The 21,764-nt window shown below is 43.5% G+C and overlaps 1 protein-coding gene across 1 annotated transcript in view; it reads right to left on the bottom strand.

The window, feature by feature from the left end:
• Nucleotides 1-21,764, bottom strand: part of NTPCR (nucleoside-triphosphatase, cancer-related) — an 80,455-nt gene that overhangs the window by 43,001 nt on the left and 15,690 nt on the right. The window contains exon 2 of the mRNA XM_069769447.1: nt 19,308-19,470. Coding sequence (XP_069625548.1) covers nt 19,308-19,470 — 163 coding nt within the window. The remainder of the gene's footprint in view (nt 1-19,307; nt 19,471-21,764) is intronic.

Consider the following 21,764-nt stretch of genomic DNA (forward strand, 5'->3'; position numbering starts at 1 on the left):
TTATACGGCTAAGGATTAATAAGGATAAGGATTAACCTGATCGCTAAACTACGTAGCCAGAAAAAAATTCAAAACGCCAGAATTACTTTTTTTGGTTCGCTGCGACATTGCAGTAAAATGCAATAACCAGCGATGAAAAGAACGTATCTGCACAAAAGCGGTATCATTAAAAACGTCAGCTTGGCACGCAAAAAATAAGCCCTCACCTGACCCGAGATCCCGAAAAATGGAATCGCTATGGGTATTGGAAAATTGTGCAATTTTTTTTTTTTAGCAAAGTTTGGAATTTTTTTTCACCACTTAGATAAAAAATAACCTAGACATGTTTGGTGTCTATGAACTCGTAATGACCTGGAGAAACATAATGGCAGGTCAGTTTTAGCATTTAGTGAACCTAGCAAAAATCCAAACAAAAAACAAGTGTGGGATTGCACTTTTTTTGCAATTTCACCACACTTGGAATTTTTTTCCCGTTTTCAAGTACAAGACATGGTAAAACCAATGGTGACGTTAAGTTGAGTTGACTCAAACACCGTTGTCCTTCAAACTCCAAACAGGACGCTAGCCGACTGCTGCAGCTCCAAGAATCAACAGGGAAGTGCAAATAGAAAATAACACCCGAAACTCCCAACAGGAAGAGAAGTTGTGTATATATACTTTCTATATCTCATCAGGTGTGCACACCAATTTTTGAATTGGTCTTATCCTCCCCTTTGCATGCACTTTGTTTCTCCTACAAGGTGTAGCACCCTAACATTTACTTATCCTCTCCTTCTTAGCATTTTTACATTATAGGTACACCCTAGTTTCCAATTTCCCTAACTTGAATTGATTCAAACCTAAAAAAGTAGTGAAATTCCAGGTTGTGAGGTAGCAAAATAAGAAAAATGCCAAGGGGAGTGAATACCGTACTTTCGCAAGCCACTGTATCTCAGTTTGGGTCTCCTTTTAAATTCCACAGTTGTCTAAAATGGTTTTCAATAACGATTTTGTTATACATGTATTTTTTGTCCAGCATATTTTCTTCTCTTTATTTCACATTTGTTTATGCCCTAGGACAGTATATACTTTGCTGTTTGGTTGATACATAGAATTAGCATATATAGATATCAGCGTACTCGGGAGAAATAGAATAACAAATTGTGGGGTTTATTGTCTACTCTTACCCTTGTGAAAATTAGAAGTTATAGGTTGAAGAAACATTTTTATGGAAAAACAATATTTTATTTTCATGACCCAATGTTATAAAATTCTGAAAATCACCTGTTTGTTGAAAATGTTCACTACAGCACTAGGTAAATTCCTTGAGATGTGAGGTTTCAAAAAAAAATATTGCCACTTGTCGGGGTCGCTGCCATTTTGGCAACCTCTGGAGCTCCCCAAATGCAATGTGGCTGTTCAAACAAAAATTGTGTTCCAAAAATCAAATGCTGATCTTTCCCTTATTAGCCCTGCTGTGTGCCCAAACAGTAGTGTCACATATTTGTTGTTGGAATACCAGAGGATCCCTCCCTGTCCCTAATGCTAGGGACATCCTAGCTATCCCTGCTGCCGGGAATACTTCTGATGGTGAAGATGCCGAGGCTACATACCTTGCTGAACTCCTGAATCAGCCCTATATCTGCCCCGCCCCCACCCAGAGAATCGGGGAGTATTAATGTATAAATAAAGTAAAACTAACAAGGGAGGACGTACAGGGATAAATAAAATATAAAACATACAAATATGCAGAGAATTGTAAGGGCTTGGAGGCCACCACTAAACAGTACAACAGGGGTTCTCCATGAGCATGTAATAAGCACTGGAACAACAAAAGAAAAAAGACGACACCCACAAGAATGGGAACACCCAAGTATATCATATAAATAATATGTACTTTATTTGAAAAAACACAACACTGAACAAGAAACAGTAACAGATAAAAACATTTAAAATCTGCAAAGAATGTTTTGCCTAGCCATGCCTTAGCATAGAGGCCAAGGCTGCCCACACAATAATCCTCAATGCATGAAAAGATACGTATATGATTTTAGTATGGCTCAAAAAAACAACAAATAGTTGCAATAATCACCACATAATAGTTAAACTACAGAAAATAAATAGATGAATGCATCCTGAATCATATTCATTCACAGTACCATAGAAATGGACCAGTTAGCTACCATAAGATCGAGAGAACCTAACGTATGGATAAATGCCCATGTAGATGCATATGCCAAATTATAAGCCTAATAGCTTATTGAGGCACAAAGTAAAGCCATGGAAATTGAAAGATTACCCAATTTTCTCTGAAGTCAGAGGAACAAGAGGTGACCTGGGCCAAAAGCTGCAAACGTGTTGTGAATTCTGCTCTTGGGTTCCCTCCAGTGGTTGTAGGTGGGAATGCAGTTGTCTCTGAGTCGCAGTCCTGGCCAGGTGTATCTGCTGATTACAATTCTGACTGGGATACTTAGGTGTGCAGGATTCATTAGCCCTTGCCAGTTATTAATGTTCCTTGTGAAGTGTTGGTTCACTTTCTGGCTTCTCCTGCTTGCTGCCAAATTCAGCAAAGATAAGTGTTTGTTTTTTTGTGTCTGTGGCACACTGCTGTGTGCTTGTTTTTGTTTGTATTCCTGCTCTGATTGTAGGATTCGCTGGAGTTGCAGATATACGCTCCTACATCTTTAGTTAGATGTAGGAAGTTTTTGTATATTCTGCTGTGGATATTTTTGAAGGGTTTTTAATACTGACCGCACAGAACTCTGTCCTATCCTGTCCTATTTAGCTAGAGTGGCCTCCTGTGCTAAATCCTGTTTTTCTGCCTGTGTATGTTTTTTCCTCTCCGACTCACCGCCAATATTTGTGGGGGGCTGTCTATCCTTTGGGGATCTGCTCTGAGGCAAGATAGTATTCCTATTTCCATCTTTAGGCTGTGTGCACACGTTGCGGTTTTTTCACGTTTTTTTCGCAGTTTTTCCTGATAAAAACGCTATAAAACCGCAAAAAAAAAAACGCATACAATAAGCATCCCATCATTTAGAATGAATTCCGCATGTTTTGTGCACATGATGCGTTTTTTCCGCGAAAAAAACGCATCGCGGCAAAAAACGCAGCATGTTCATTAATTTTCCGTTTTTTTTGCGGATTTCCCACTCCAAAATGCATTGGGAAGTGTCCAGAAAAAAAACGCGGCAAAAACGCGTTAAAACCGCGGCAAAAACGCATGCAGAAAATGTCTGGAATTCTCAGGAATTTTCTGCAAGAAATCCTGAACGTGTGCACATAGCCTTAGGGGTATTTAGTCCTCCGGCTGTGACAAGGTGTCTAGGATTGTTAGGTACACTCCACGGCTACTTCTAGTTGCGGTGTTAAGTTCAGGATTGCGGTCAGTATAGTGACCACCTTCTCCAGTGAAAGTTCTCATGCTGCTCCAAGGTCACCGGATCATAACAAAACGTCCTCGGAACCTGAATAGAGCCATAAATGCTGATCAGGAGAATAATGTGGGAAAGAAACCCAAAGCGTATCGCCACAGTGATTGTGGCTTCCTCAGGGAAAGTGGTTTCCTCAGGGAAAGTAATATTCAGTGTCCCATGAACATTAGATATATATACAATAAACAAGATTAGTTAAAGTGAGTCACCTGGAAAGTAAGAGAGCTGGCCGGCTCAGAGACACAGGAGCGCACATGGTTGCCACCATCTTGTTATTGTCCGTCTGTCATCGCTAGTGAATAAAGTGAGTTGAAAAAGTCTGCGCATGCGCCCGACATCCCCGATTGCGCATGCGCAGTATTATTATTATTATTTATTTATATAGCACCATTAATTCCATGGTGCTGTACATGAGAAAGGGGCTACATACAGGGTTATAGATATCGTTTACAGTAAACAGGTTTACAGTGACAGACTGGTACAGAGGGGAGAGGTAGGTAGATGTTACCGATGTCTAGAGCGCAAGTCCAAAAAAATGTAGCGCACATGCCCTGCAGATGGTCCAAGAGAGCCCGAAAAAGCCCGATAACATTAGCGCAACAGATGAAAAAAGCAATGCGTACTCAAACGGGAAGGGGACATACATATACTTGAGCACACTACATGTCACTCACACATAAAGCATCAAAAATGCTGCATGAGACACACAGAACTTTATTATAATAGAAGAAATACAGAGAATATGTCCATGCATATATATGTGCAGAGAGGGTGCAAGAAATTCACAATAATATATGTACACAATTCCACAGAATACACATTTTGTTGAGTGCCTAGTAGATTATATGTGACAGCTATTAAAACTGAGCATAAGTCCAATCCAGAATAGGTTTAGAACCCAAACCATCAATTTGAGTACAAATGAATCCTAAAAATCACCTGTGAGGTTTAAAAAAAAAAAAAAAATATTGCCACTTGTCGGGGTCTCTGCCATTTTGGCAACCTCTGGAGCTCCCCAAATGCAATGTGGCTGTTTAAACAAAACTTATGTTCCAAAAATCAAATGCTGATCTTTCCCTTATAAGCCCCGCTGTGTGCCCAAACAGTAGTGTCACAAATTTGTTGTCGGAATACCAGAGGATCCTTCCCTGTCCCTAATGCTAGGGACATCCTAGCTATCCCTGCTGCCCGGAATACTTCTGATGGTGAAGATGACGAGGCCACATACCTTGCTAAACTCCTGTATCAGCTTTATATCTGCCCCGCCCCCACCCAGAGAAGCGGGGAGTATTAGTGTATGTGTATAAATAAAGCAAAACTAACAAGGGAGGACGTACAGGGATAAATGAAATATCAAACATAAAATCATGCACTCACGGACAACAGAGAGGAAACACTGGGGAGAAAAGAAAGGTAAACCTAATAAGAGAGGGTGAGGATTTGCACACAGCCGAAACACTAAGTAACAGTCACAGATCAACACTACAAATGCCTCTACCAACCACCTGAAAGATAGAGGAGTGTGCACTACTATTGATGGTGCCCAGGTAGGTTCCCACACCACGTGACACTTCAAAGAAAAGAACCTGGCACTCAACTTAATGCTCGTGAATATTTAATCGTAGTAGCCAAAAAACGTTTCGGTCCTTTATCCGGACCTTCATCAGTTACTGATGCTGCGCATATAGTGTATAGGCACACTATGTGGACTTAGAACGCTGACATGTACTGTGCTGAAGTCCTAACGCGGAATCTTCCACTCATCCCGGCCACCCACCTTGGGAATCCCAGCCCCGCAGTGTGTTATGCATTATGCACAGTGCGGGGCTGGGATTCATAGGCTGGGCGGCCGCACAGGCGCAGTCTGCAAGCCTGGCTGTGACGTCAGACGGCCAGAGCTGTTATGTATGCAATCCAGTAACACAGTGTGCAGTAATCAGAGCACATACAGTGATCTGACAATAACCCAAAAACAATAGAACGAGCTCTGAGACGTGGAATCTCTGTAGACCGCAATACCTGAACTTATCCTTAACACAACTAAAGGCAGCTGTGGATTGCGCCTGTCACTACCTATGCAACTCGGCACAGCCTGAGGAGCTGACTAGCCTGAAGATAGAAAAACAAGCCTGACTTGCCTCAGAGAAATACCCCAAAGGAAAAGGCAGCCCCCCACATATAATGACTGTTAGCAAGATGAAAAGACAAAACGTAGGGATGAAATAGATTCAGCAAAGTGAGGCCCGATATTCTAGATAGAGCGAGGATAGCAAAGAGAACTTTGCAGTCTACAAAAAACCCTAAAGCAAAAAACCACGCAAAGGGGGCAAAAAGACCCACCGTGCCGAACTAACGGCACGGCGGTACACCCTTTGCGTCTCAGAGCTTCCAGCAAAAACGAATAGACAAGCTGGACAGAAAAAACAGCAACAAAAGCAAAGAAGCACTTATCTAAGCAGAGCAGCAGGCCACAGGAAAGATCCAGAAGCTCAGATCCAACACTGGAACATTGACAAGGAGCAAGGAAGACAGAATCAGGTGGAGTTAAATAACAAGGCAGCCAACGAGCTCACCAGAACACCTGAGGGAGGAAGCCCAGAAGCTGCAGTACCACTTGTGACCACAGGAGTTAATTCAGCCACAGAATTCACAACAGTACCCCCCCCTTGAGGAGGGGTCACCGAACCCTCACAAGAGCCCCCAGGCCGACCAGGATGAGCCACATGAAAGGCACGAACAAGATCTGGAGCATGGACATCAGAGGCAAAAACCCAGGAATTATCTTCCTGAGCATAACCCTTCCATTTAACCAGATACTGGAGTTTCCGTCTAGAGACACGAGAATCCAAAATTTTCTCCACAATATACTCCAATTCCCCCTCCACCAAAACAGGGGCAGGAGGCTCAACAGATGGAACCATAGGTGCCACGTATCTCCGCAACAACGACCTATGGAATACATTATGTATGGAAAAGGAGTCCGGGAGGGTCAGACGAAAGAACACAGGATTGAGAATCTCAGAAATCCTATACGGACCAATAAAACGAGGTTTAAATTTAGGAGAGGAAACCTTCATAGGAATATGACGAGAAGATAACCAAACCAGATCCCCAACACGAAGTCGGGGACCCACACGGCGTCTGCGATTAGCGAAAAGTTGAGCCTTCTCCTGGGACAAGGTCAAATTGTCCACCACCTGAGTCCAGATCTGCTGCAACCTGTCCACCACAGAATCCACACCAGGACAGTCCGAAGACTCAACCTGTCCTGAAGAGAAACGAGGATGGAACCCAGAACTGCAGAAAAATGGAGAGACCAAGGTAGCCGAGCTGGCCCGATTATTAAGGGCGAACTCAGCCAACGGCAAAAAGGACACCCAATCATCCTGGTCTGCAGAAACAAAACATCTCAGATATGTTTCCAAGGTCTGATTGGTTCGTTCGGTCTGGCCATTAGTCTGAGGGTGGAAAGCCGAGGAAAAAGATAGGTCAATGCCCATCCTACCATAAAAGGCTCGCCAGAACCTTGAAACAAACTGGGAACCTCTGTCAGAAACAATATTCTCAGGAATGCCATGCAAACGAACCACATGCTGGAAGAACAAAGGCACCAAATCAGAGGAGGAAGACAATTTAACCAAGGGCACCAGATGGACCATTTTAGAAAAGCGATCACAGACCACCCAAATGACTGACATCTTTTGAGAAACGGGAAGGTCAGAAATGAAATCCATCGAAATATGTGTCCAAGGCCTCTTCGGGACCGGCAAGGGCAAAAGCAACCCACTGGCACGTGAACAGCAGGGCTTAGCCCTAGCACAAATCCCACAGGACTGCACAAAAGTACGTAGATCCCGTGACAGAGATGGCCACCAGAAGGATCTAGCCACTAACTCTCTGGTACCAAAGATTCCTGGATGACCAGCCAACACCGAACAATGAAGTTCAGAGATAACTTTACTAGTCCACCTATCAGGGACGAACAGTTTCTCGGCCGGACAACGATCAGGTTTATTAGCCTGAAATTTTTGCAACACTCGCCGCAAATCAGGGTAGATGGCAGACACAATGACTCCTTCCTTGAGGATACTCGCCGGCTCAGATAAACCCGGAGAGTCGGGCACAAAACTCCTAGACAGAGCATCCGCCTTCACATTTTTAGAGCCCGGAAGGTACGAAATCACAAAATCGAAGCGAGCAAAAAATAACGACCAACGGGCCTGTCTAGGATTCAAGCGCTTGGCAGACTCGAGATAAGTAAGGTTCTTATGATCAGTCAATACCACCACGCGATGCTTAGCTCCTTCAAGCCAATGACGCCACTCCTCGAATGCCCACTTCATGGCCAGCAACTCTCGGTTGCCCACATCATAATTACGCTCAGCAGCAGAAAACTTCCTGGAAAAGAAAGCACATGGTTTCAACACTGAGCAACCAGAACCTCTCTGTGACAAAACCGCCCCTGCTCCAATCTCAGAAGCATCAACCTCGACCTGGAACGGAAGAGAAACATCTGGTTGACACAACACAGGGGCAAAACAAAAACGACGCTTCAACTCCTGAAAAGCTTCCACGGCAGCAGAAGACCAATTAACCAAATCAGCACCCTTCTTGGTCAAATCGGTCAATGGTTTGGCAATGCTAGAAAAATTACAGATGAAGCGACGATAAAAATTAGCAAAGCCCAGGAACTTTTGCAGACTTTTCAGAGATGTCGGCTGAGTCCAATCCTGGATGGCTTGGACCTTAACCGGATCCATCTCGATAGTAGAAGGGGAAAAGATGAACCCCAAAAATGAAACTTTCTGCACACCGAAGAGACACTTTGATCCCTTCACGAACAAAGAATTAGCACGCAGGACCTGGAAAACCATTCTGACCTGCTTCACATGAGACTCCCAATCATCTGAGAAGATCAAAATGTCATCCAAGTAAACAATCAGGAATTTATCCAGATACTCACGGAAGATGTCATGCATAAAAGACTGAAAAACAGATGGAGCATTGGCAAGTCCGAACGGCATCACTAGATACTCAAAATGACCCTCGGGCGTATTAAATGCCGTTTTCCATTCATCTCCTTGCCTGATTCTCACCAGATTATACGCACCACGAAGATCTATCTTAGTGAACCAACTAGCCCCCTTAATCCGAGCAAACAAGTCAGATAACAATGGCAAGGGATACTGAAACTTAACAGTGATCTTATTAAGAAGGCGGTAATCAATACACGGTCTCAGCGAACCATCCTTCTTGGCTACAAAAAAGAACCCTGCTCCCAGTGGTGATGACGATGGGCGAATATGTCCCTTCTCCAGGGATTCCTTCACATAACTGCGCATAGCGGTGTGTTCAGGCACGGATAAATTAAATAAACGACCTTTAGGGAATTTACTACCAGGAATCAAATTGATAGCACAATCACAATCCCTATGCGGAGGTAGGGCATCGGACTTGGGCTCTTCAAATACATCCTGATAATCAGACAAGAACTCTGGGACCTCAGAAGGAATGGATGACGAAATAGACAAAAATGGAACATCACCATGTACCCCCTGACAACCCCAGCTGGATACCGACATAGAGTTCCAATCCAATACTGGATTATGGGTTTGTAGCCATGGCAACCCCAACACGACCACATCATGCAGATTATGTAGCACCAGAAAGCGAATAACTTCCTGATGTGCAGGAGCCATGCACATGGTCAGCTGGGCCCAGTACTGAGGTTTATTCTTGGCCAAAGGTGTAGCATCAATTCCTCTCAACGGAATAGGACACCGCAAAGGCTCCAAGAAAAACCCACAACGTTTAGCATAAACCAAATCCATCAGATTCAGGGCAGCGCCTGAATCCACAAACGCCATGACAGAATACGATGACAAAAAGCATATCAAGGTAATGGACAGAAGGAATTTGGACTGTACAGTACCAATGACGGCAGACCTATCAAACCGCTTAGTGCGCTTAGGACAATCAGAAATAGCATGAGTGGAATCACCACAGTAGAAACACAGCCCATTCAGACGTCTGTGTTCTTGCCGTTCAACTCTGGTCATAGTCCTATCGCACTGCATAGGCTCAGGTTTAATTTCAGACAATACCGCCAGATGGTGCACAGATTTACGCTCGCGCAAGCGACGACCGATCTGAATGGCCAAAGACATAGACTCATTCAAACCAGCAGTCATAGGAAAACCCACCATGACATCCTTAAGAGCCTCAGAGAGACCCTTTCTGAACAAAGCTGCCAGCGCAGATTCATTCCACAGAGTGAGTACTGACCACTTCCTAAATTTCTGACAATATACTTCTATATCATCCTGACCCTGGCACAAAGCCAGCAAATTTTTCTCAGCCTGATCCACTGAATTAGGCTCATCGTACAGCAATCCGAGCGCCAGGAAAAACGCATCGACACCACTCAATGCAGGGTCTCCTGGCGCAAGAGAAAATGCCCAGTCCTGAGGGTCGCCGCGCAAAAAAGAAATAATAATCAAAACCTGTTGAACTGAATTACCAGAAGAATGAGGTTTCAAGGCCAGAAATAGCTTACAATTATTTTTGAAGCTCAGAAACTTAGTTCTATCACCAAAAAACAAATCAGGAATAGGAATTCTTGGTTCTAGCATAGATTTCTGATCAATTGTATCTTGAATCTTTTGTACATTTATAACGAGACTATCCATTGAAGAGCACAGAGCCTGAATATCCATGTCCACAGCTGTGTCCTGAAGCACTCTAATGTCTAGGGGAAAAAAAAGACTGAACACAGAGCTGAGAAAAAAAAATGATGTCAGAACTTCCTTTTTTCCCTCTATTGAGAATCATTAGTTTGGCTCCTTGTACTGTTATGTAGGCAATCCAGTAACACAGTGTGCAGTAATCAGAGCACATACAGTGATCTGACAATAACCCAAAAACAATAGAACGAGCTCTGAGACGTGGAATCTCTGTAGACCGCAATACCTGAACCTATCCTTAACACAACTAAAGGCAGCTGTGGATTGCGCCTGTCACTACCTATGCAACTCGGCACAGCCTGAGGAGCTGACTAGCCTGAAGATAGAAAAACAAGCCTGACTTGCCTCAGAGAAATACCCCAAAGGAAAAGGCAGCCCCCCACATATAATGACTGTTAGCAAGATGAAAAGACAAAACGTAGGGATGAAATAGATTCAGCAAAGTGAGGCCCGATATTCTAGATAGAGCGAGGATAGCAAAGAGAACTTTGCAGTCTACAAAAAACCCTAAAGCAAAAAACCACGCAAAGGGGGCAAAAAGACCCACCGTGCCGAACTAACGGCACGGCGGTACACCCTTTGCGTCTCAGAGCTTCCAGCAAAAACGAATAGACAAGCTGGACAGAAAAAACAGCAACAAAAGCAAAGAAGCACTTATCTAAGCAGAGCAGCAGGCCACAGGAAAGATCCAGAAGCTCAGATCCAACACTGGAACATTGACAAGGAGCAAGGAAGACAGAATCAGGTGGAGTTAAATAACAAGGCAGCCAACGAGCTCACCAGAACACCTGAGGGAGGAAGCCCAGAAGCTGCAGTACCACTTGTGACCACAGGAGTGAATTCAGCCACAGAATTCACAACACAGAGCTCACTGCGCCTGCACCAGACAGTACTACACAGCCCAGGCGCCGGTTTTCATGCGAAAACAGCACGGAGAGGGCGGCACCCGGCGCCCCTGAAGATTTGAGTGACTGAAGTGTGGCGTTTCAAGCAGGGGGGTGAGGACCTGCCTCCCTGGCTAAAGACAGGTATTTTGAAGAAGTTATAAAACGCTTTATTTTGGGAATAAATGCACCAAAAACTTAAAGAGCCACCTTGCTAGAATGCAGCATTACTGCTGCACAAGGTGGCTCTTTTAGTTTATAATGGCTGGAGGGGGTGACAGTGGCCTTTTAAGCATCCTATTAATAGAATGCAATCCACAATTTTTGTGCACATGTTGCATTTTTTTTTTTGCGAAAAAAAAGCATCGCAGTAAAAAACGCAGCATGTTCATTAATTTTGTGGATTTTTCGCAGATTTCCCTCTATTTAATGCATTGGGAAGCTCCGGAAAAAAACACGAAAAATCTGCACAAAAAAACACACAAAAAATGAGAGAAAAACGTGAAAAAAACGCATGCGGATTTCCTGCAGAAAAAGTCCAGTTTTTTTCAGGAAATTTCTGAAAAGAATCCTGACGTGTGAACATAGCCTTACCCTCAAAAGCTGACCAGTTGGAATACCATCTATTGTCAATTTATGGTGAGCAGAGGAGGCATGCAATAAGGTGTTGGTTGCTGTCTCTTTTCTAAATACATCAGTGATCAACCTACCGTCTGGAAATGCCTCTTTCTTCAAATTCAGAAATTCCACTTTTCTACCAAAGTTGAAGGTCAGCTTTATATTATAATTATTTCGGTTCAATCTCTCCATTAAGGACAACAAATTTGTAGTGGAATCCTCCCATATAAAGAGGATGTCGTCAATGTAGCGACTCCATCCATGCATGGCCTCAACTCCTGGGATGCCATATTCCTGAAAAATCATTTGTTCCCAGTAACCCATAAATAGATTGGCATACGAGGGGGCACAAGTAGCCCCCACCGCTGTACCCTGCTGTTGTAAATATGTGCCCTTATTGAAAGTTATCACATTATGCTCATTATGCTCTGAGACAAATTTCAACAAAATCAAAAGTCAAAATTAACTCAATCAATGGTGGCTCCAAATTGCTTTCATACAAATAGTGAGATACTGCAACTAGACCATCCACATGCCTAATTGAAGAATACAAGGCTTCAACATCTGCCGTAACCAAAACTGCTATAGGAAAAAACTGGTTAGCTCTCATTCAATAAGCTTCATGTTTTTTATTTTAATACCAGCATCACATTACCAGCCCATAATCCCCTTTTGTTTGGATTGTCAAAAAACCTCCTTCTTTCTCGCCGCCCGGTTGGCACATGCGCAAGTCAGGACAACCCTGTGACTTCCTGTCTCACTCATGATGGTGACACATAGTGTTTCATGCTTGCGTTCCATATGCGAGTAGCAGGAAGTCAGTATTTACAATGGAGGAAGTCCAAGGACCGGCGAATGTGCGAATCATCACGGGTGACGCCGACACTAATGACAGCTGTTTGTGGGGATATTTATAGATGGGCAGTTTTAATGGTAACACACATGCCCCCTTGAGGAAGCCAGTACGGCGAAACGACGCTGTCGGGGTATCTGAGGGTACGGACACCGGGACAAATACTTATGTAAGTAAAGGATGATGTTGAGACATGGGCAATAGCACATGGTAATGCATTTCTTTGCACTAGGCACTTTACATCTTATATTATTTTAGATCTAATAGCATATTATAATAACATTAAAAAATTGGTTATTATAACAATAATTTATTGCACTGGGAACTTTTATTAAGTATTGCAAGGATAAAGAACCGCTAGGTTCAAAATGCCTCTCCCCATAGAACTCTTTCCAGATTGGGGGCTTGTGACTTTTATGCTGAATGGATTACTTATTTTAAAGAATTTTCCTAATAAAATTTGGAAGCTTTTAACAGACTGCCTGAGCTGGATTACCTATTGGATTAACGTATTAGTGCCCCTTTATAAATCACTGGAGAGACAACATCTAGAATATGGGATCCAGTTTTGGGCTCCACATTTCAAAAAGGATATTCAAAAGTTAGAATCAGTTCAAAGGTGGGTAACTAGATTATTACAAGAAATAGAAGGTATAGAGACACAGGGTTATTGGGTGCTCTCGTCCTCTGTCCCGGCTGTCTTTAGAAAGACTACATGGACCAGGGCTCATACCACTGATTGCCCGCTCTCTCTCCGTGGGCAGTACACTACTCAGACAATACAGGGTGAGGGTAAAACAGTGTGGCAATAATTTAATGAACCACAAACACACAATAGCATATAGAACAGCCCAGCAAATACCAAAGATGGTGCAAGTTACATAGTCTCACCCTTCAGCTGACTGCCCAGGAAAAGAGCTACTTCAAGGGCTGACTACCCCCACCAATGGCTCCATGCTTTTGGTGGGTCCTCACAGAGTGGAGGTAATGACAAGCATAGGAAGCTAACCGAGAGCAGTGTGGTATGTGGCCAGGTCACCCGATTGTCCCAACCTGGACTTTTTAAGATGGCTCTCGGATTTCAGTGACGGTTAATGAAGCAGTCCTGTGTTCTTTCAGCTGAGGCTGTGGTCCCCTAAGCTGACATACTGTACAATCTCTTGGACCAGAGGAAAAACTCTACTTATATAGTTCACAATTGGCCTTCAAGCTGGCATCCAGAGGTCAAGAGAAAGATGTGAAAGAGGATGTCTCCCCGCCCTAATGGGGGACAGGAAACACAAAGGTTAAATAACCCTCCCCTTCCTGCTATCTCCAGTGGTTTTTTTTCTGGACACACAAGCATGTATAGTTACCACAAAAATGCAGGAATCATCCAATAGGAATATCAGAAAGGGAGGGAAATTAGTGCTGTCGTGGAAGGTTCCTAGAAACCGAATTACCGGTAAGACTAATTCTATTTTCTCCAGTCACCTTCCACAACAGTTACCCCTGGAAGAAGCCATCTAGTGGTTTATGATCTTGCTCCATACAAGTGTGCTGGGGTCATTCAAAAGTTTGCAGTCACACAGAGTAACTGCAGATTTTTTATTTTAGTCTGGACAACCCCTTTAAGCTTACCGCCTTAATCCATGAAATTGTTTTTAAGGCCCTTTGATCTACTCCTAACTCTGTCATTGATTCCAATGTGGAAGGAAGACAACACATAGTTCGGTAATTCAGGGCTCAGTTACAGATTGCTCCAACTGTTCCCCTTGTGGTAGGTTGACTCACTTGGATGCTTTCAGAGGTAGACACAGAACAGCTCCTGGTGTCAAACATCTGCTGGTTTAATAAGCATGACATAAAACTTGGCAGGAGTTAAAGTAAACATGGCCATTCATGCATCATGACAAAACAAAAGATAATGTATAGCAGAGTCCTTATATCTGAGGAATTCACCCGCTCAGAACATCATAAGTCTTCAGCTCCACCTGGAGCTATCATCTAGAGACTTCACTGTCTCCAAACACAGGACAGAAAAAACAACAACATAGTAGATGGACATTTAACTTTCCCAACCACACCCTTAAAGTGGAGATATGGTGAGTAGGTGTCCCGCCCATATCTTACACATACTCACAAAAAATCCAAACCCTTGTAATTGCTGATTAACTCCTCAGCACATAGGCTGTAGGGAAACTTGTGGATTTCACATCACGCAAGATAGCAACCTTCGCGACAAATATCTCCCCTCACATACAGCACCTTGTTACATACAACCCCACCCAAAGCCGGATGTTTTGGCACCATCAGCCAAACAGGGAGTTCAGAAGAGAACATTAGCTTTACCGTGTAACTTCCCGCTTCTATGCTTTACGTGCAAAGTAAAGTCCTGGAGGCCTAAGAACCACCTAGTTATCAGAGCATTCTTACCCTTCATTTCCCTCAACCGTCTCAGAATGGCATGGTCTGACACTAGTTTAAACCTACAAACTAGTAAGTAATACGTCAGCGTATCCACGGCTCATTTTATGACTAAACACTCCTTCTCGACAATGCCATAGTTTTTCTCGGAGGAAGAGTTTTTCTGGCTTTGATACAGGATGAGATCTTCTTCCCATTTTATTTCTTGAGACAGTATGGCTCCCAACCCGATTTATGAAGAATCTGTCTGGACCACAAATCCTTTGCTGATGTCTGGTGCAACCAGAACTGAATATTTACACAGAGCCTGCTTCAGCTCCTGGAATACCATCTCTGTCTCACCAGACCATTTAGCCATTGTTGATTTGGTGCCTTTAAAAAGATTTGTCAATGGTGCGGCAATTATAGCGAAATGTAGGATAATATCCCACAATTCCAAGAAATGCCATCACCTGCCTCTTGGAAAGCGGTTGCGGACACTTCTAAATTTCCCCGACGTTGTTTATCTGCGACTTGATTTCTCCTCTCCCAATGAAATAGCCTAATTACTTGGCCTCTTTCTTCCTTATAGTACATTTTTTTCAGATTTATGGTGAACCCCAAGCTTTTCATAGCAACCAAAATCGCCTGTACCTTTACTAGGCGACTACGACAGACAGGGCTGAAGATCACAATGTCATCAAGGTAGGTTGTGGCATACTTTTTATGCGGAGCTAGGATCTAATCCATAGACCTTTAGAAGGTAGCTGGGGCCCCCTACAGTCAGAAGGGCATCCTAGTGTACTGAAAACACCCATCAGGCGCTGAGAAGGCCACATTCTCATTGCCACTCTGGAACATGGGGATCTGCCATAGATCTTGACTCTGGGCCGGCGTTAGCCTCTGCAATTGTAACATCCTGCACTTTGGCTTTAGGACGGTCTCCCAAGCAAGGAGCTTCCAATGATTACTGATCTCGCCATGGCTTGAGCAAGTTCACATGATATACTGCAGCCTTCGACCTGGCTGGTATACCTTTTAATTAACCTCGCCCAGTTTTTCCACCACCTCGTATGTGCCCTCTCTACCGTGGGGATAAGCACCAGCACACGGTCCCCGGGCTGGAACTGTCTCAGCCTTGTTGATCGGTTATACACCCTTGCCTGTAGAAGATGCGCCTTCACGATAACCATTACTTTTGCCATCCTCTCCAGCAACTGGACGACATGGTCTATGGGACAAGTTAATGTGACCTATGCAACTGTTGAAAAAGAATGCCTGGCTGTTTTATGGGCCCTCAGGAAACTAAAGCCATATCTGTATGGGCGAGAATTCACTGTGGTTACTGATCACAATCCCCTCACCTGGCTGAACAGAGTATCTGGAGACAATGGACGTTTACTACGATGGAGCCTGACTCTGCAACCCTATAACTTTACAATACAATATAGATTAGGCAGCTAAAACCAAAATGCAGACGGGTTTTCCAGGCAGGAGGAACCATGAGTCACATCAGCCATGACTATGTGTACTTGACAAGCAACCTGTAGAGGTCACTAGTCCGTAAACAAATTGAGGCGAGAAGGGGTTGTAACAACGTGTCCCTCCTCTGGCCTGTGTCCCTGGACTGCAATGTAATCGGGCCTGAGTCAACAACCCGTGGGGGAGTCTGTCTTTGTTCTCCTCCGCATAGGACTTATCCAATACAAGCTTGTAGCTTCTTGAAACTTCTTTAGTTAGCCACATAGTCAAAAGTAGTGGGAGCCCTTTCCCATGGAGGGGTGGATTCTAGGACACAGAACAATAGACACATGGTTTGACCCAGGCAGTTGGGTATTGATGGGCCAGGGGCTAGAATCTTATGCTGATGCGAGATCCTGGTGCCCGTGTGTGGAGGGTTAAAAGCTGCCACGTGGAATGGTGTTATGTCCCACATCTGTTGGATCCATTGAACTCATCCCAGGATAATTTCTGTCTTTTCCCTGGCATTGGATTACTGGGTGGCGACCCTGAAACTGTTCCCCTCTTGGTGTGGACTCCCTGTGGACTCTTAAGAGACGCTACTTATATTTTATGTTCTATGCTTCCTTTCTCAATAAATCCCATTGGATTGATCATCAGCCTGGTGTCCCTTCATGCTCTGTTGCACACACCGTCACAACAAGGTGTGAACATATTTAGGATATGGAAAAAATTATGGATGCCTAAGGCTATGTTCACATGTTGCGTTTTTGCTGCGGCTTTCAATGCAATTTTAAGCTGCGTTTTACAGTACCAGCAAAGGCTACGCAATTTTATAAATCTCATGAAAACTGTGGCAAGTTACTGGGCAAATGCAAAAATGCAGCAAAAAACATAGGTGCAAAAACGTAAGGAAGCTGTATCATGTTTTTTTAAGCCCTAAACTTTATCAGCATGCACAAGAGACAATAAAAACACAATAAATTAAAAAACACAGCAAAAACGCAGCAAAACCTGCTTTTTGGCAGTAGCTTTTTTACTCCCAAGAGCGCAGGTTTTGCCTGCAGAAAAAAAAGCAGCAAAAACGCATCATATGAACATACCCAAAGGGTGCACCTAGACTGGTCAATTATCGATAACCGAGTGTTCAGCAGCCTGATAAAACATGCTGTCAATCATCCAATGAATTAGCAAAACACTTATTAGTCCAGTGAATTCGTTTTTAAGCTTGCACCCATTTGCACTGTGTAAAAAGGACATATAGAATGCCATTGTTCTTGTCAGTCCGTCTAAACAGGCTATTAAATGACCAATGATTGACTTGCATGTGGCCGATAAGCAGCAATTTAATGGCCACCAGTGGTTATTGTGAACGCATGTTTCCAAGTTCATCCATCAGCTATTAGACTTATAAGTGAAAGAACATATCTATTTAGCCGATATGCCGTATATACTCGGGTATAAGTTGAGATTTTCAGCACATTTTTTTGTGCTGAAAATGCCCCCCCCCTCGGCTTATACACGAGTCATGGTCCCAGTTTATATATAAGAAAAACCTGGCACTCACCTTTATATAGGTGATATTTTATTATTCCAAGCGTAGGTGCAGTAACAGCTCCACTTGGAATAATAAAATATCACCTATATAAAGTTGAGTGACAGGTTTTTCTTATATGTATCACTACGGTTTTGGAACCTACCTGGGCAACTTCATATAGAGCTGTGCACACGTTTTTTGTTGATAATGGTCTCAGTTTATGGCAGGGGAGAGGGAGCAGCGTATCACAGAAGGCAGGAGCCGGAGGCTACGGCTAAAGACTGTGCCTGCTGCTAAAGAGAAATGAATATTCACTGCACTGGCAATGAATATTCATTTCTCTTAAAGCACGCACAGTTACATCTGAAGCTGCCGGCTTCCAGCAGCTGTCGGGCTCTAAGGGTATGTGCACACGTTGCGGATTTGGTTGTGGATCCGCAGTGGATTTGGACCTGCGGATCCACAGCAGTTTTCCATATGGTGTACAGTATCATGTAAACCTATGGAAAACCAAATGCGCAGGGGACATGCTGTGGAAATTTCCGAGCAGAAACGCAGTGGTTTATTTTCAGCAGCATGTCCATTCTTTGTGCGGATTCCGCAGCGTTTTACACCTAATCCATAATAGGAATCCGCAGGTGTAAAAACACAGGTGAACTCCGCACAAAATCTGCACAAAATCCGCAGGGTGATTCTGCAGAATCCGTGCGGAAAAATCCACAATGGAATCCGCAACGTGTGCACATACCCTAAGGGTGCCCGCTCATTAAGGTAATGAATATTCACCTCTCTCCACTCCCATAGGCTTGAGAGAGGCGAATAACAATGAGCGGGGACACTTGATCTCCCGGCCGGAAGAGCTGCTGGAAGCAGGAACGAGATAATGACAGGGCGGCAGGGAAGGTAAGTAGGATGGCTTTTTTTAATGCTTTTCTCATTGGCAGCCGTACATACAAGGATGGGGATAAAAAGCCACGCATACAAGGATGGGAACAATGAGCCACGCATACAAGGATGGGAACAATGAGCCACACATACCTGAACAGGGATTAGGGGAGAATGCATACCCAGCTTATACTTGAGTCAATACGTTTTCCCAGTTTTTCGAGGCAAAATTAGGTGCCTCGGCTTATACTCGGGTCGACTTATCCACAAGTATATACAGTATATTGTGCTGGACCCTGTGGTACTAATGTTTTACATTTTTTGGCGTATGTCTGGCAATAGAATTCTAGAGTAATACCTAGCGTGTATGTCAGAAACATTTCAAATGTATAAAGCTAAATATAAGAAAAAAAATAAGATGTTAACATAGCTTTAAAGTCATCATTTTTAGATTTCCTTTGATCCAGTCTAAAGAAATTAGAAACTATAAAAGTAAAGTAGAAGTTAAATAGTCTATAGTTTTCATACCTAGTTGTAGCCAACTTTCCTCGATTTCCTGCCATGGTAACAACATCGAATCCTACTCTTCTGTGCCCCTGTCTAACTTCTTCTGTATAAAATCCATCAACAAGAACTCTTGATGATGTCAACACTTCGGAAACTTTTTTGATTAAAGTTGTCTTTCCAATACCTTTGAAAAAAAATAAAAAATATTATTTATACTGTATATATATACTGTATATATACACACACATAAATACAAACTGTGAGAAGGTTACTGATAAAATACTGGAGGGGGATATGGGTCACTGAAGATATTAGCTTCAGTGACATAAACCTGGAAAAATACTCCAGTACACTAAGTGCTGAGAGGAGTTAAATGGCCATATTAAGGACTGGGCTAATGTAGACAGCTGAAGAGTGGGTGGGAAGCTGTTCCCCATATCTCCATCCACGGGTGTGGTCCAGAAGGTAAATGTGGAGCCTTTGGACTCATTCTGTGTTCGGTGTGACATAAGATGAAGCTCCTGAACAGTGCTCGTGTTAAGAGAACGGAACCCAAGTGGGAGAATTTTTAATAAACAAAAACAAAGTGTTCCTGTGACTACAATTTAAGCAGCTGAGTGAGCTGAGCTACCACAATACATACATTCACAAAGTATACATGTATTTATATACACACACATACAGTGCCCTGAAAAAGTATTCAAACCCCGTGAACTTTTTTAATCAGATGTATCTCATTGAGACTTTATGTGATATACCAAACACAAAGTAGCAAATGATACATGATTTTTTAAATATTTAAAAAATATAAATATGAAAATTATGAAGTGCATGTGTATTCAGCCCCAATGAAACAATCCTTTGTAGAACGACCTTTCTCTGCATTTACCGCTGCAAGTATTTTGGACTAAGTCTCAACCTGCTTTGCACAGGTAGAGCCTGAAATGTTTGCCTTTTCTTCTTTGCACACTAGCTTTAGCTCAGTAAGATTCGATGGAAGCATGTGAGAACACCAATTTTTAAGCCTTGCGACAAATTCTCAATGGGATTTAAGTCTGGACTTTGACTAGGCCATTCAAATCTATGGACCCAGAAAGTTTTAGGTTTGAATGAAGGGCTACTGGGACTAGAAGACCGGATGGGCTGTATCCCCCATGCGAAGAAGAGTCACAAAAGGAGCAAAGCATCTAGAAGGGTCAAGAAGGAAGACAATGTCTACAATTCTGAGGAAACAGCACATATGCCACTGAAACAACCTTGATTATCTCATCTAGATGCTTACCGGACAGCCTTTTAACAGGGATGGTGAGAAGTCTAAATGCCTTTTTGGATGCTGGGTCAGAGAAACAGGCTCGGAGACAAAAAAAAAGCTGAAATGCCATATTTGGCCATGGCGTAGGCTACCAATTCTATTGACGCGAGTGAAGCCTCACAAAGGAATTTTAAGACAGGTAGTTATTGAATGTAGAGATCGATGAGACTCCAGAAGATAAACCCTGGAAAGCTGTTTAGCTCAGACCCAACACACCAAACTGAACCAAGACAACACAAACGCAGGACATAAAGGAGAGCCTGCTGCCAAATAAAAAACAAAACACACACTTTTGAGTTAGTCTTATTAGCCACTGGGACATGGAGGGATGATGTGATAGAAAGAGGAAAAGGTGAGCAACCTGGGGATTCACAAAAATGAATGTGGGCCATTTGGCAACCAATTCCTCGGCAAAGGAGAAAAGGGCCTCAAACTTCTTAAGAGGAATGCATGCGTCTATCCAAGTGTTTCCATTCTGTAGCCAGAAGCTTGTCAAAGTCTTCATGTTTCAGAAAAATGTGTTTGCGGTACTGAAGGAAATAAACTGCTTTCTGTGAAGTGGTGATGGACTCGTCCTTATATCCCTCACTGCCTGAAAAAGGTCCTGTTTGTCGAAATCAACTTTGAACCCTGCTTGGACTCAGATTCAAAGTCATGATGGTCTCCCATGGGTTCAGACTGACCAGCAGGAGAAGCAATACCATCCACTTAGGCTCTGTCCTGGAAGTAGTCAAGGAAGGCCACGGAAGAACTGCAGGACGCAACAAAAAGTCTTTGTAAGGCCAGTTTCACAGATCCGTTTATTTCCAGTACCAGAAAAAACGGTACTGAAGATATCCGTGTCCTTGTGTGTAACACTTGCGGCACACGTGTGGGAACTGTGCGTCGGCCGGGTTGTTCCGCATCAGTACCACACGGACGGCCGCCGGGGAAGAAGCGCTACAGTAAGCGCTGTCTCCCGGCGGAGGGTGCTGAAGACGGCTCTCATCATTCTCCCCTGCTCTGCCGGCGATCGGCACGAGCAGAAGAGAATGATGACAGTTATATTAAAGTCAGAACGATGACAGTAGGTGGGGGCTTTTGGGACTCTTACTCCCATCATCCGACACCTGCTGCCGCTAAAAACAGTGACAGCAGGAGCAGATGATCGGGGTATTCTTCACCTG

Source organism: Ranitomeya imitator, chromosome 5, assembly GCF_032444005.1.
Source record: "Ranitomeya imitator isolate aRanImi1 chromosome 5, aRanImi1.pri, whole genome shotgun sequence".
In the NCBI taxonomy this organism is placed as follows: domain Eukaryota; kingdom Metazoa; phylum Chordata; class Amphibia; order Anura; family Dendrobatidae; genus Ranitomeya; species Ranitomeya imitator.